The sequence below is a fragment of the Dipodomys ordii genome, unplaced genomic scaffold (genome assembly GCF_000151885.1).
Source record: "Dipodomys ordii isolate 6190 unplaced genomic scaffold, Dord_2.0 Scaffold45, whole genome shotgun sequence".
Classification (NCBI taxonomy): Eukaryota; Metazoa; Chordata; class Mammalia; order Rodentia; family Heteromyidae; genus Dipodomys; species Dipodomys ordii.
The window spans coordinates 13,674,481-13,689,693 of record NW_012267261.1 but is presented as its reverse complement, the minus strand read 5'-3'; the positions used below and the strand labels follow the sequence as shown (position 1 = coordinate 13,689,693).

Below are 15,213 nucleotides of genomic sequence, written 5' to 3'. Positions count from 1 at the left end.
GTGAAGGGTAAACAAAAGGAGGAGGCTGCAATGCTTGGTAAGAAATGTACGCATTATCCTGCCCATGTAATTGTAACCCCTCTGTACAGTAAGTTCACAAATAAAAAAAAAATCTTTGGTTATGTTAATTCGCAGGTTGTTGTTTTTGTTTTTGCTTTTTTTGGCAAATGGAATTGCTTTCCTGGTTTCAGTCTCACTCTTCTCATCATTGGCATACAGAAAAGCTACTTATTTTTGAAGGTTAACTTTATATCCTACTATTGTGCCAAAGTTTCAGATCTACTTAAGTAGCTTGGGTGAGGAATCTATGGGGTTCTTTAAATATGGGATTGTGTCATCTTCAAAGGCAGATAGCTTTACTTCTTCTTTCCCTATTTGGATTCCCTTTATGTTTTTCTCTTGCCTTATTGCTCTTGCTAGGAATTCCAGTACTATGTTGAAGTGGCATGGAGAGAGTGAACATCTTTGGTTTCTGATTTCAAAGGGAATGGTTTTAACTTTCACCATTAAGTATAATACTAGCTGTAGGTTTGTCAGATATAGCCTTTATTATTTTGACAAATGTTCTATGGATTCCTAGCTTCTCCAGAGCTTTGATCATAAAGGGGTGTTGAATCTTGTCAAATGCTTTTTCTGCATCTATTGAGATGATCACGTGATTTTTATCATCCTTGCTACTGTTGATGTCTTGAATTATATTAATTGCCTTGTGAATACTGAACCAGCTTTGTAACCCTGGAATGAATCCTGTTTGATCATAGTGCATGATTTTTTTTGGTTATTTATTGAATTCAGCTGGCCAGAATTTTCTTGAGACGTTTTGCATCTATGTTCATCAAAGAGATGGGTCTATAGTTCTTTCTTTGATGGGTCCTATCTGGTTTTGTGGTGAATGGTATGCTGGCTTCATAGAATCAGACTGGTAGTGATCTTTCCTTTTCAATTTTATTGAAGAATTTGAGGAGTATGGTAGTGAGTTCTCCACTGAAGGCTTTATGGAATTTGGCTATAAATCCATCTGGTCCTAGGCTATTCTTGGATGGAAGGTCCTTTATTGTCATTTAATTTCATTAATGTTATGGGTCTCTTTAGTTGGGTTAAATTTCTTGGTTCAGTTTGGGTATATCAATGTTCTCTAGGAATGCTTTCAGTTCTCACAGATTCTCCAATTTGCTGGCATGAAGGTTTGCAAAGTATTCCCTAATAATATTCTGAATCTTGCATACTTGTGATGTTTCCATTTTTGTCTGTAATTTTATTAATTTGGGTGTGTTTTATTTTTGTCAAATTTGCTAAATGTCAATTTTATTTTTTTCAGAGAACCAACTCGGTTTTGTTAATTATTTCTATGGTATTTTTTATTCTCTGATTTGTTTTATCTGATTTAGTTTTTATTATTTGTTTCTATTAGTTTAGGGTTTGGTTTGTTCCTATTTTTCAAGGAGCTTGAGATACATCATTAAAGTGTTGATTTGAGTTTTCTCCAATTTCTTGATGTAGGCACTCAGAGCTATAAATTTTCCTCTGAGTACTGCCTTTGCTATGTCCCACAGGAGCTGGTATTTTGTGTGTTCATTTTTATTATTCCATAAACATTTGAATTTCCCTTCTAATCTCCTCAATGACTCACTCATCATTCAGCAATGTGTTGTTCAGTTTCCATAAGTTATAAAGTTTTCTGTGATGGCTTTTGCTGTTGAGCTCTAATTTATTCCATTGTAGTCTGACAGCATGCAAGAAATAATTTCATTATTTTTGAATTTGCACAGATTTGCTTTGTGACCTAACATATGATTTTTTTTGTCAGTTGTAGCCTGAACTCTGGGCCTGGCTGCTGTCCCTCAGCTCTTCAGCTCAAGGCTAGCACTCTACTACTTGAGCCACAGCACCACTTCTGGCTTTCTGGTGGTTTACTGGAGATAAGAGTCTCAGGGACTTTCCTGCCCAGACTGGCTTTGAACATGATCCTCAGATCTCAGCCTCTTGAAGTATCTAGGATTCAGGCATGAGCCACTGACACTCAGCTACATATGATCTATTTTGTTTGTCTTTGGGAGGGTAAAGGGGGCACAGACAAGATGGAACAGAGGGTGTGGTTCTCACCAGACACTATATGGAAAATGAGCTGTACATATTATGGGTAAGGACGGGAGGTAAAAACTGAGAGAGCAAGGTGGCATGGTTCAAAAAGAACTGTAATGATGTAAGATTCTGCTTAACAGGACTAACATCATAGGCAGTATGTTTCTTTTTTTTTTTTTTTGACAGTATGTTTCTGACTTATAATTCTTTTAGTCCTCCCAACATGACCTACTCTGTCAACCTCAGAGACTGCCTGGCTTTGTATATAATGTGCTCTTTCAGGAAAATACAGAAAGATAATCTAGAAATGACCACTGATGGCACAAAACCTATCAAAGCCATAAAATCAGATTCGGATATGCCCTAACTGCTCTCATAGATTCCTCTTTAAGAACTGCTACTTCCAAAAGAACAATTTGCAGCTTTTGCACTATTCACCATAGCCAAGTAATGGAAGCAGCCCAGATACCTCTCAATGGATGACCAGATTAAGAAAATGCAGTACATATACAGACTAGAATTTTACTCATCCATTAGGAAGAATGGTATTACAAGCATGTGCAAAGAAATGGATGGACGTGGAGAAAATTATGTTAAGTGAAGTAAGTCAGGCCCAGAGAGACAAAGGGTATGTGTTTTTTCTCATAGGTGGAAGCTAGATCTAATTTGTAGAAGAACATGTAAACATATACAGGATTGTATGCACATATACACAAATATATTAACCGAAGCTTGGTACATGCAGAGGAGAATTCAAACTATGTAATTCCTTAGAAAAACTAACTTACAGTCCAGCAAAATGAATACAATTTTCCTACTACTTTAAAGGTATGGGGTCAGGGAGAATGGGATAAACAAATGAAGAGAGGAAGCAGGTGAGAATGCAATCATGTCAATGTATATGCTATGATATTAAGAATGTGGAGATGAGAATGATGAAAGCAACCATCCATTGTATTTAGAAACTGATCTGTTGAATGAAACTCCTTGTACAACTACTTGAAGATAATGAAAAAATTTAATTTCATAAAGTTCATTGGCTGCTCATTAACCAATGATAGCTCTAGTAAAACATTCGTATTCATCATGTAACCTAGGAGAAACACCACACACAAATATAATTATTAAAGACAAGCAGAGAAATGCCATAGAAAGCAAGTAAATGGCCAGACACCACTGGTCGTATCTTTAATCCATTCAGGAGGGTGAGATCAGCAAAGAGCTGTCCCAAGGAGAAGCAAATACTTACACTATGAGATCCAAACTGAATCACAGATCAATATGCTGACTTGAAAAGGAAATTGTGACAGATACCAGTTACTCGACTTAGGAATCCAGCAGATACTCCCTCCAAACTGAACAAAGTAAAACTATCTCTGCCAAGTTGTTTGCTACCAGTGAATGAAACTGGAGCAAATATTAAAATTTTGCAAAATACATATCTGACAAGGTAAGTTTAGTAAGACTTCTGATGAGATTGATGGAATTATTAATAAATGTAACTTGTACATTATGTAATATATCTACATTTACAAGATCCACATAATATTTATAATAACCAATGTATAATACTACAAAAAACAAACATGAGCTAAGAATCCACTCAAGGGATAAGGTAAAAGGGATTTCAAAAATTCATTTGGAACAATAAAAGACCCCAAATAGCAAAAACAATTCTTATCAGAAAGAACAGTGCTGGAGGAATATCAATTCCAAATTTCAAACTCCACTACAAAGCCATAGTAAGAAAAACAGCTTGGTACTGGCACAAAAACAGACCTGAGGACTAATGGAATAGGACTGAAGACACAGAAATGAACCCACAGACCTATAGCCATCTAATCTTTGACAAGGAAGCTAAAAAAATAGAATGGAAGAAAGCCTTTTCAGTAAATGGTACTGGCAAAGTTGGTTAAACACTTTTAGAAAACTAAAGTTAGATCCATATTTATCACCCTGCACCAGAATCAACTCCAAATGGATCAAAGACCTCAAAATAAAAGCAGACACTCTGAAAACATTACAGGACAGAATAGGAGAAACTCTAGGGCTCCTTAGCACAGGCCAAAATTTTCTTAATAGAGACCCAGAAACACAACAAATCAAAGAAAGGTTGGATAAATGGGATTGCATGAAACTGCAGAGCTTCTGCATGGCAAAGGACATAGCTAGCAAGATCAACAGAAAGCCCATGGATTGGAAGAAGATCTTCACTATCCATACAACGGACAAGGGTCTCATATCTAAAATATACTTAGAACTCAACAAATTAAATCCCCCAACAACAAATCCTCAAAGAAACAACTGCCTGATAAATAAGTGTGCTAAAGACTTAAAGAGAGACTTCTCTGAAGAGGAAATGAGAATGGCCATTAGGCACATAAAGAAATGCTAATCTTCTCTAGTCATAAAAGAAACGCAAATCAAAACAACATTGAGATTCTACCTCACACCAGTTAGAATGGCTATAATCAAGAACTCTAATAACAACAGATACTGGGGAGGATGTGGCCAAAAGGGAACCCTACTGCATTGTTGGTAGAAATGTAACCTTGTTCAACCACTTTGAAAAGCAATATGGAGGTTCCTCAAAAGACTCCACATAGAGCTCCTCTATGACCCAGCAATCCCACTTTTGGGCATTTACCCAAACGATCACAAACAAGATCATACCAAAGCTACCAGCACAACCATGTTTATTGCAGCATTATTCACCATAGCTAAGATATGGAACCAGCCCAGTAGATAAGATATGGAACCATAGTTAAGATATGGAACCAACCCTCAGTAGATGATGAATGGATCAAGAAAATGTGATATATATATATATGTATGTATGTATGTACGTATGTATATGAATTCTATGCCTCCATCAGAAAGAATGGCATTACCCCATTTGTTAGGAAATGGAAAGACTTGGAAAAAATTATATTAAGTGAAGTAAGCCAGGCCTGAAGAAACATAGTTTCCCATGGTTTCCCTTACTTGCAATAACTAGTACATGTCTAGGACAAGCAAAAAAGGTCAAAAGCTATGTACATATGACCATATAAGATGATGTTAAATGAAATAAACCCCAAGACAAGGACACAAGTGGTTTTTTCTTTCTTGCTATTGTTTTTAACATACTTATAATGCACTATGTGATTCTTTTGTCTGTTTTGTATGTTCTTCCCCCACAGTATAACCTCTGTTTTCACTGTGTCTGATTCTAGTGTCCTACATCTTGTATATACATTTTCATAATTTGGGGAGAGGAAGGAATATAACAAAATGTTTAATAAGGATACAGGTTGACCCATTGTAACAATGAGATGTACAAGACACTATGTTGAAAAGGAACTTTACAATTTGGGGGAGGGGGAGGAGTTAGGGAGGTGGAAAGGGAAGGGATGGTAGGGGAAAAACAAAGGAGGGGGTAACAATGCTCAATAGGAAATGTACTCATTACCCTACTCATGTAACTGTAACTCCTCTGTACAGAATTTTTACAATAAAAAATATAGATGGAGGGGCTGGGAAGGTGTCTCAGTGGTAGAGCACTTGCCTTGCATGCATGAGGCCCTGGGTTCGATTCCTCAGCACCACATAAGCAAAAAGAAAAAAGCCGGAAGTAGCACTGTGGCTCAAGAGCACTAGCCTTGAGCTGAAGAGCTGAGGGACAGTGCCCAGGCCCAGAGTTCAGGCCCCATGACCGGACCCAAAAACAACAACAAAAAAAACCCACCCCAAGATCCAAAATACAGAACATAATAACTTATGCAGGTCCCTACGCATTCATAAACAGTGAGACCAGAGGAGGATACTCTTAGGAAAAGAACAGAAAGGCAAAATGCCTATGTGCATCTGATCATACAAAAGAATATTCATTGAAATAAGCTCCAGGAAATGGAAACAAACTTCTTTTTCTTTTTGTTTTGTTTGTTCATTTATATGACTTTGGAAGTATAAGGAGAGGCACAGAAAGGGTGCAGCAGTGGTAGTCACTGGACACTATGTTGAAAATGAACTGTACAACTTGTGTGTGGGGATGGGAGGAAAACTTGGAGAGTGAAGAAAGGGTTGATATTGTCTAAATGTACTCTTCACCTGACTTGTGTAACTGTAACCCCTCTTTACATCACCTTTATACTAACAATTTTAAAAAATCTTTAAAAATCCCAGCCCACTAAAAGAAGATTATTACCTATTTTAAACTGTTTCACTTTCAATTGCTAGTATGGCAAAAATAGACATGGTCCACATAAACTATGGTCCTCGATACTAGTGAAGGACAGAAGTTTGAGAATCTCGGCAATACACTACTATCGTGTTTTCCACATGCTCTGAATGCTATCCTGGCCAACAAAAGCTAACATGGCCATCTGTGTTTACACATGGGCAATTCGCATAAATGGACTAGACTTCAAACTTTCTTAAACAACAAAAGCCAAAAATGCTAGCATAGTGTGAATATGTTAACATCACAAGAAATGATGCTTACAGCCACTGCAGGCTCTTCTCCTGCCATGTGCTCTGTGTTCTGGCAAAGGGTGCGTGACCCATGGGGGCTGACAGAAGTTGTGTAACTGACAATGATGAACTTGGTCCAAAGAAACAAAGAAATAGCATCCTAATCCATGTTTGATGTTTGCTGTTACTTAAGTAGCTCTAGCACATGGCTGAGGAATCTGTTATGAGTGGCAATTGACTTCTGACATTTTATGGGAACATAAACAATACTGCCGACTGAGATGATGGTCCATTAGAGTATGAATCACGCTGGCATAAACTATGAATGGGCTTAAACAGGCTTCGGGAGAAGGGAAGGGAATGGAAGGGAAAAACAGCAACCTTTCCCTATCAGGAAGAGGATATGATGCCCACTCCCATAGGGGGCTGACTTGTTAATACTCATCTAAAAGAACATCCCCCAAAATGATGTGTGTGGAGTGAGAGTGTTACGTTACCAAGGCAGGAAAGGCTGTTAAATGCTTCTCGTATACTTCTTATTGGGTGCCCATAGCTGTCTGTTTGCATTGGTAACTGTGTATAGACTGTGAACGTTTTAAATATCTAAATAGCCTTTTGGAGAGAAAGGTTTCTCAGCCCTTTAAACAATGCTCTCTATTCTTGGAAGAATGGATCTGAGACCGAGAACATCCCAGACTTGGAAATGGGAAACTTACTAAGTGTAAGACTGTTTTTTGTTGTTGTTTTTTTTTTCCTGTGTAGAGCAAAACATTCAGAATTCCTTAGGGAAATTATTTTTTTCAAAATGGACGGCTTCAAAGTTTTCAAAAACAGGTAAGCCAAGAATCAATTTTCAAAAGTCTGTGTTATAATTTCAAATGGAATTCCAAATGACATACAGAATTTTTTTAAAAAACTGAGATTGGATGTCTACCACTTCTTTCACACAAAAAATTATTACAAAGTTCAATGCAGTTGTAGCTAACAAAGTCATTCCAATTCCTAAAGAAAATTACGACAAAAAAAAGTATATTTTTCTTTTAAAAAGAAAAGCAATGTTCTTTTCAGGCACATGCATCAATATACCGACCATATCACTAAAACATTTGATCACAAGTAAGAAACATATGCATACACACTGGAGAGAGAGAATGATTAAGTGACTTCATGGGATGAGAGGAAATATACTGCATCGCGATGCCCACATTCCCCATTCCTCAGCATGCCAGCTTCCAGGAAGATGTCTGGTCTGCCTGCTTGGCTACGGGTTGTTAGTGGCTGTTACTGTTGTTTCTTAATCTCAATCTGAAGTAGATAGGGTGACTTGGAATGGCTACATCTCTTAGCTTCCACAAATCTACTACTACCAGCAAAAGAACATGACATCCTCTAAACAGGACAAGAGGAAGGTTAGACTCAATGAGAATGCAGGAGATAAAAAGTCCTTGGGAACAGTGGGTGTTGGGCAAAAGGGGAGAAAGGTTCTCTAAATGAGGACCTTGTGTTTCCACTGCTGTGGTCATCAGCAGACTTTGGTCAAATTTAAATTTCTTCTTAATATTGGACTAATGAGTCATTTAAGGCTGGCCTAGAAGTGGCCCCCTGACTTCACAAGCATCACATTGTGTTATTATCTATCAGTGGCATTCAGTGAATAGAGGCAGCACAGATAGTCCCACAGGCCTACTACACTTTAACCACCCTAACCCAAAATCTTCACCTGCTGTGAGTCATGACCACGGTTAACCCTAATCCTCTGAAAATTCTCCCAAAGAAACCATGTAGTATAAGTTTTTCCTTAACTCAGTGCTTGTAGGATGTAAACTTGTTTACCAATGCTTTTCTTAGTATGTCCTGAATAATGTGTTTATCTTTCTCTGAAGATTCAAAAAGTTTAAAAGTTAAATGTAGACAAACCAGTAAGAAACATCTTCAAAAGTCTCTATGGAGGGCTGGGAAGGTGGCTCAGTGGTAGAGCACTTGCCTTGCATGCCTGAGGCCCTGGGTTCGATTCCTCAGCACCACATAAGCAAAAAGAAGAAAGCCGGAAGTGGCACTGTGGCTCAAGTGGTAGAGCACTAGCCTTGAGCTGAAGAGCTGAGGGACAGCGCCCAAGCCCAGAGTTCAGGCCCCATGACTGGACCCCCCCCCAAAAAAAGTCTCTATGGAATAGTCTTTGCTATATTTTAGTGTACACTTCTGTTTTATAAATGTGATATTTTTAGTGACATTGGTTAAATAGAATTCTTCCTATAGTGGGTGAATGGGCCAGAGCTGTACCACTTAGAACCTATATAGTACCTAATAAGGACCTGGACAAACTAAATCTATCATTTGCAAATTAGGAAACATGTTTTCTCTCTCCAATTTCACAGGTCTACAACATAAAACAGATTACAAATGCAAACCACCCCTGGAGCCTCCTTAGACACAGAAGTCAAGTACAAAGGGAATCAACAGACCTAAAACTTTCACAGGAGATTTAGTAACATAGGCTTACTAAGACCAAGTCAGATGGCTGTTGAACGCCACCCAGGAACTGACAACCGCTCTAAATGAAACCAGTGACGCGCAAAAGTATGATGCAGAGAGGATTTCCCCATCATCCAGATGGTGAGGTGAAGGTCAAGAGACAGAGTAAGTGCCTGTCAGTCTCCTCAACTAAAGCAGAAGGTGAGGTGAAGTGCTACCACAAGTGAGAAACCAGAAGTCTGGCAATCCTATTTCCAAAGGCCAGAGAATGCTTCTAGGCATAGATATGCTGTTGCTCTCAATCCAGATGACATCAAATGGGCCTTTGTTCTATATGAATTCGTCATATGTGAGACTTTCCATGGGAGGTAATACATTGCCCAACTTCGTCCAGCTCTGTAAGTGTGGCAGCGTGGGTTCCATTTGTTGCAACACCCACTGCCACGGAAGAACCCTGCACACCCCACACCACCTTGCTCGACACCAGATCACATGGTGTAAGTACGAAGATTCAAATGAGAATTTCATTATAGATGTTTTCCGCTATCCAAGTGTGAGGACACATTGGAAAATGTGCCACTTACTGTTCCCCGGAGCGGAGGGCGAAGAGGAGCCAAAACAAGTTATCGTTACCGTCACATCGTTACTCTGGGCCTGACGACAGTTCTAAGCTTAATATTCTTAAAGAACTGAGTGGTTTAGTATTTAAATTGCTTCCTAAACAGATGTTGAATAAATTCTACTTCTCTAAAATTCTCATAGAGTTGTCACCTTTCTTGTGAGTCAAACCACATTTTTTTTGCTTCCAAAATGGTCACCTAATTAAATTTAGAGTGGAGAAACATAACTTGACAATACATTTTTTTTCATAAGGTGAAGATTTAAGAGATTCGGGGAGCTGAAGGCATGACTCGGGGTACAGAGCACCTGCCTAGCAAGCATGAGGCCCTGAATTTTATTCTCAGTAGGATTACTAAAAGAAAAAAAATAGGATTCAAGATACAGCTCAAGTCATAGAGTATCATTCACTAGCAAGTAAGCGGGGAGGAGGGGGGTGTGTAGTTGTGTAGTTAAGACCCTGAGTTCAAGTCCCAGTATCTGCACATACACAAAAAAATTGTGTAAAATTACCTGTTTCAAAGAATCACAACTAGAAGAAATATTTTTAGGTATTTCTTACTCATTGTAGCACTACACTGAAGTGACCTCTTCCACTAAATTCCCTTAAAAGTTACTCCACAGAGGTTTAACAAAAATAAATGAAATTTTTTGCCATGCATTTTGTGTTTTACTTCATGGGCTTTGTTTCACCTTTGGTGCTAACTGTTCCCTGTGCCCCTCTTTGCAGTGGAATTCTGAGACCTGCATAGCAGTTCAATCAAACCAGTTTTAACGTTGCCTGGTTCAAGAACTCAGGGCAGTCAGCGCCCAGGATCCTCCTGGAGACAGACACTGGGTCACAGGCAGGCACGCAGGAAGTTCATCCTTTTTCCCTCCCATCATGTGGAAAGCCAACACTGGAGTCTTTCCCAGGGCACTCTAAATAAAACTTGAACCCAGCATTCAAAACTGTGTACTAGCTTGCCCTAAACCCCTTGTCCTGCTTTTTCTCCCTGTAAACTTCTGCTCCAGCAGTTGGAGGCTCACCCTTTCAAGAATATGCCCTGCTGGGCGCCGGTGGCTCACACCTGTAATCCTAGATACTCAGGAGGCTGAGATTTGAGGATCATGGTTCAAAGCCAGCCCAGGCAGGAAAGTCCCTGAGACTCTTATCTCCAATAAACCACTAGAAAACCGGAAGTGGCGCTGTGGCTCAAGCAGTAGAACGCTCGCCTTGAGCTGAAGAGATGAGGTACAGTGCGAAGAAAGAAAGAAAAGAAAGAAAGAAAGAAAGAAAAGAAAGAAAGAAAGAAATATGCTCCTAGCTAGGCTCAGGTGGCTCACACCTTTATTCCTAGCTACTCAGGATGCTGAGAACTGAGGATCATGATGTGAAACCAGGCTGGGAAAAAAAGAGTCCGTGAAACTTTTATCTCCTATTAACCACCAAATGGCCAGAAGTGGAGCTGTGGCCTAGGTGGTTAAGGGTTCAATCCTTGGGCAAAAAAGCTAAGAAACAGTGCCTAGGCCTTGAGTTCAAGCCCCAGTACTCACAGAAAGAAAGAAAGAAAAAGAAAAAAAAAGAAAAGAAAGAGAGAAAGAGAAGAAAAGAAAAGAAAATGAGAGAATATGTCCCTGCACTTTTCCCTTCACATTCTTCCTTCCGTCAGGCTCCTGTTTCCTGGGATTCTATAGCCCAGCCACTCTCATCTAGCCAACTCAAAGTCTAGATCAAAAGTCACCTTTCCCATGAAATCTTAACTATTACAACAGCACCTTGTATAATATATATACACATACAGGTGTATATACACATATATCTTACACCATAAATCATGCATACTTATAGACTTTTTTTTCCTGCATCTTTATAACTTGCGGCTACCTTCCCCACTCCACACCCAATGCACAAGACGGTCACTTGAAAATATTTGCTGGACAAATGAACATAGATTGAAAATAGGCTCTACAGAATAAGTTGTCACAAAGACTGTTAAGTCCTTGGAAATTTTTTCTTTTTAAAAAAAAGAAAGCATTTTAACATTGCTTTAAGAACAGTTCTGCTTAAGCAGAAAGAAATCAGAGGAGCTTGTAAAGATGATTATGCGAATTAGTTCAACTCTGTAAAAGTACCTCCTCCTAATGCAAAAGGGAACCATACACAGAACGAGAGCAGCGTGTGTTACCGAACATAAAAGACATACAAGACATAAAAATACAGATCTGACCGCAGATCTTTGAAAGAAAACAATCGGATCTGTTCTTAGGGCAATACTTTCAGTTACATGTATGGTCTTATTTCACACTGCAAAGAAAGAGCAGAGAGAAACCGCGGCCTGCTCAGAGCAGTCCCAGGACAAGACGAGTTGGCAACCACCAGTTCGCCAGGAGCTGGCATCAAGGGGCCTGGCCAGCCTTCGCCCGCTCCTTCCCTCCACCTAAGCCGGCTGAGTGGGTTCAGGATCGGCTAAGGCACCTTCTCGGTTCAACCGAGGCCCTGAACCTGAACGGAGACCTGCGGGTGTCTCCGGAGCCACAGACACTCCGGAAAAACCATGCAAAACCCCGCGTGTGACTCCACACCTCCCGCCCTTCCGCACTCGTTGAGACGAAAGGTGACAAGCTCTCCAGACCAGCTCCATCCCAGCTTTTCCAACCATGGCCTCCATCGGGGTGAGGGTAAAAGATGCCAGGTAAAGTTTCCCAGGCGCCAGGAAGTGAGGGGAAGCAACTCCAAGCCGGGTTTGTGACGGGACCGGTAAAAATCCGGGAGTTCGTTATCCCGGGGGACCCCCCACACCTGATCCGCCCCCCTGCGCGCGCGGGCCCGGGACGGAGCGGTGGGAAGGCGCCGCGCGTCCGGTTACCTGCGCGGCGGGCGGGGGCCGAGTCCGCAGGTGGGCGCGGGAGCCCCCCGGCCCTGGCGGGGTGCACGGCCCCGCAGGGGTAAAGGAGGGACCGGGGAGGGGGGGTCCCCGGCTACCGGGGCTCCGCGCCGCCACTACTCACCGTGCAGCGAGAGCAGCAGCAGGGGGCCCAGAGGGCAACCCCGAGAAGTCATCCCGGGGCCGCGGGGAACGCGCCCGCCGCCGCCCGCCGGGCGCCGGGTCACCGCCGCGGGGACGCAGCCGGGGGCCAGGCGCTGTCCCGGACAGCAGGGTCCGGCCGAGCGCGGACGTCGGGACGCGCGGGAGCGCCACGGGCTGTGCCGCCGCCGCACCGCCGCCGCCGGCCGCCCCGAGCCGCGCCTCGGCCGCCCTGCGCCTCCGCGCAGCCCAACTCCCCCTCCCCGACCCCAACTCCGGGTCCGCTCAGCACCGGCCGCGACGGGGCGCCGCGCCGCCGGGCTCCGCGCCGCACCGCCCCGCTCCGCGCCGCCCACTCGCGCGCCCCGTCTCCCGGGCAACCGCGGCGGCTCCCGGGCGCCTCCTGGCGGCCGCCTGCGGAGCGCAGAGGCTGCCGCCACCTGGGTGCCCCTCTCCCCACACCCAAGCTCTGTCTGTCTGTATCTGTGTGTCCTGTGGTGTCTGTCGGTACTGGGACTTGAACTCAGGGCCCGTGTGCTGTCCCTGAGCTTCTTTGGCTCATGGGTAGAACTCTACCGCTTGAGCCACAGTTCCATTTGCAGCTTTTTCTGAGTCGTCCATTGGAGATAAGAGGCTCAGGGACTTTCTTGCCCAGGCTGGCTTCAAATCATGATCCTCAGATCTCAGCCTCCTGTGTAGCTAGGGATGACAGGTGTGAACTACTAGTGTCCAGCTAGAATTTCTTTTTTGAACCAGTTACTGTTCTATTTACAAGTTTAAAAAAAAACAAAGGAATATGTCAGTAACTTTTAACAAGAATACCCTAAAGAGAACTATTTGGATTATAAATTAGGGATGCCTCAACTTTGCTCACTACTTCCCAATCATCTTTCATATTAATAACTGAAGTTTAAGTTTTCAATAAAAAAGTCATCACTAGACATACTTTGTTTTCTTTACCCAGTCCTTACCCTGTCCTGCATATCTTCCTTCAGTTTAACCTAGTCCCAATTAGGGAATATAAATATAAAGAGAAAAACAAGGAAGCTGTACAGTAAACTGAATAAGTGCTACTCAGAACATTCTGTTTACTTCATTATAATCCTATGTTTATAGTAGAGATACACTGTTTTTCAGTTAAATACATAACTAGTAATCCAGGCTTTAAAACCCAGGAAAAGCAAGTTATACAAATATAGATATTACATCAATTCAGCAGATATTTACTAAGTACCTACATTGTGTCCAGGCATCCACTGGGTTGATGATTAAAAAATGTGAGATAGACAATCTGCCCAAGTTCCAGTTGTACCAAGGGTACATCTATGCTCTGATGAATCAGAAGAGGAGCATTCTGCTTCCTCCCTTCTGGCTTGCCCTGTCAGAGCTGATGATTTGTGATGAGAAAAACATGGGTTCTGAAGGGAGACAAGAGATGATCACTTTTCAGAAGGTGGTCTGGCATGGAGGCAGAAAGTACATGGTGGGCCCAAGGTATCAGGTCCATGAGTACTGAAAGCTCCAAGAGTTGGACATGGAGCTTTCTAAACACCCTCTCACAGGGAGCCGAGAGAACATGTCAACATGGAGATTGAGCAGCACCAGCTGTTACTCTGAATAAATCGTTTATAGTTAATGATGAATTTCACCCATCCTTTGGTCTTAATCTGCCTTATGATAAGAGTAGGATTTCCTTAAATCCCTTAAGCATTCGGGGTACAAAACACCACACATAACTGGGCACTGAATCCTAGCTATTCAGGGGGATGAGATCTGAGGATCACAGTTTGAAGCCAGCAGGAACAGGAAGATCCCTAAGACTCCTATCTCCAATTAACCACCAGAAAACTGGAAGTAGAGCTGTGGCTCAATGTGGTGGAGCGCTAACCTCAAGTGAAAAAATTCAGGGATAGCACCCAGGCCCTGAGTTCAAGCTCCATAACCAGCAAAAAACAAAACACACACACATACACACACACACACACACACACACACACACACACATCATACATTCACATAATGCTTCATAAATGTCAAACTGCTTTCACATATATTATTTGATTAGATCTTCACAGCAACCCCAGAGGGTAACAAGGCATCTGTTACAAACCCCCGCTCCATAGAAGGATAAAAGACATTAACATAAAAGCATTAAAGGCAACTAACAATGGCTACACCTAGAACCAAAGTCTTCTAACATTCACCCTATAGTTAAAGTTCAAAATTTGAAAACATCACAAAATCTTAGATATCTATGGGAACAATGAAGTAAGTCACGTATTCAACATTTTATTCCAGTTCACCCAACTGCCATCCTCACCGCCATTCATCCTCCACATTAATAATAGTAAAAAAATCTGGGTGACATTTACCCCACTCTCACCTCTACAGTAGCTGGAACTGCCTTACTTAACAAGGAAAAACATGGAGAAGAAAAAAAAAGGAGCAACAAACACTCGTCGTACTCTGCCACAGTTATAATAGTCATCTGGGCTCAAAAACATGGATGAAATGAGAATAGAGTGAACTTCTAAATATTTAAATTTGGATTGTCCAAATTGAAGGTTTAATCCTAGACAAG

The 15,213-nt window shown here is 41.7% G+C and overlaps 1 protein-coding gene across 1 annotated transcript in view; it reads right to left on the bottom strand.

Moving 5' to 3' along the window:
- The window catches only part of Igsf11 (immunoglobulin superfamily, member 11), a 117,310-nt gene extending 102,352 nt beyond the window's left edge, over window positions 1-14,958 (bottom strand). Inside the window, exons 1-2 of the mRNA XM_013019337.1 lie at window positions 14,953-14,958; window positions 12,616-13,072 (exon numbers count right to left, since the gene is read on the bottom strand). Coding sequence (XP_012874791.1) covers window positions 12,616-13,072; window positions 14,953-14,958 — 463 coding nt within the window. The remainder of the gene's footprint in view (window positions 1-12,615; window positions 13,073-14,952) is intronic.
- Window positions 14,959-15,213: the final 255 nt, after the last annotated feature.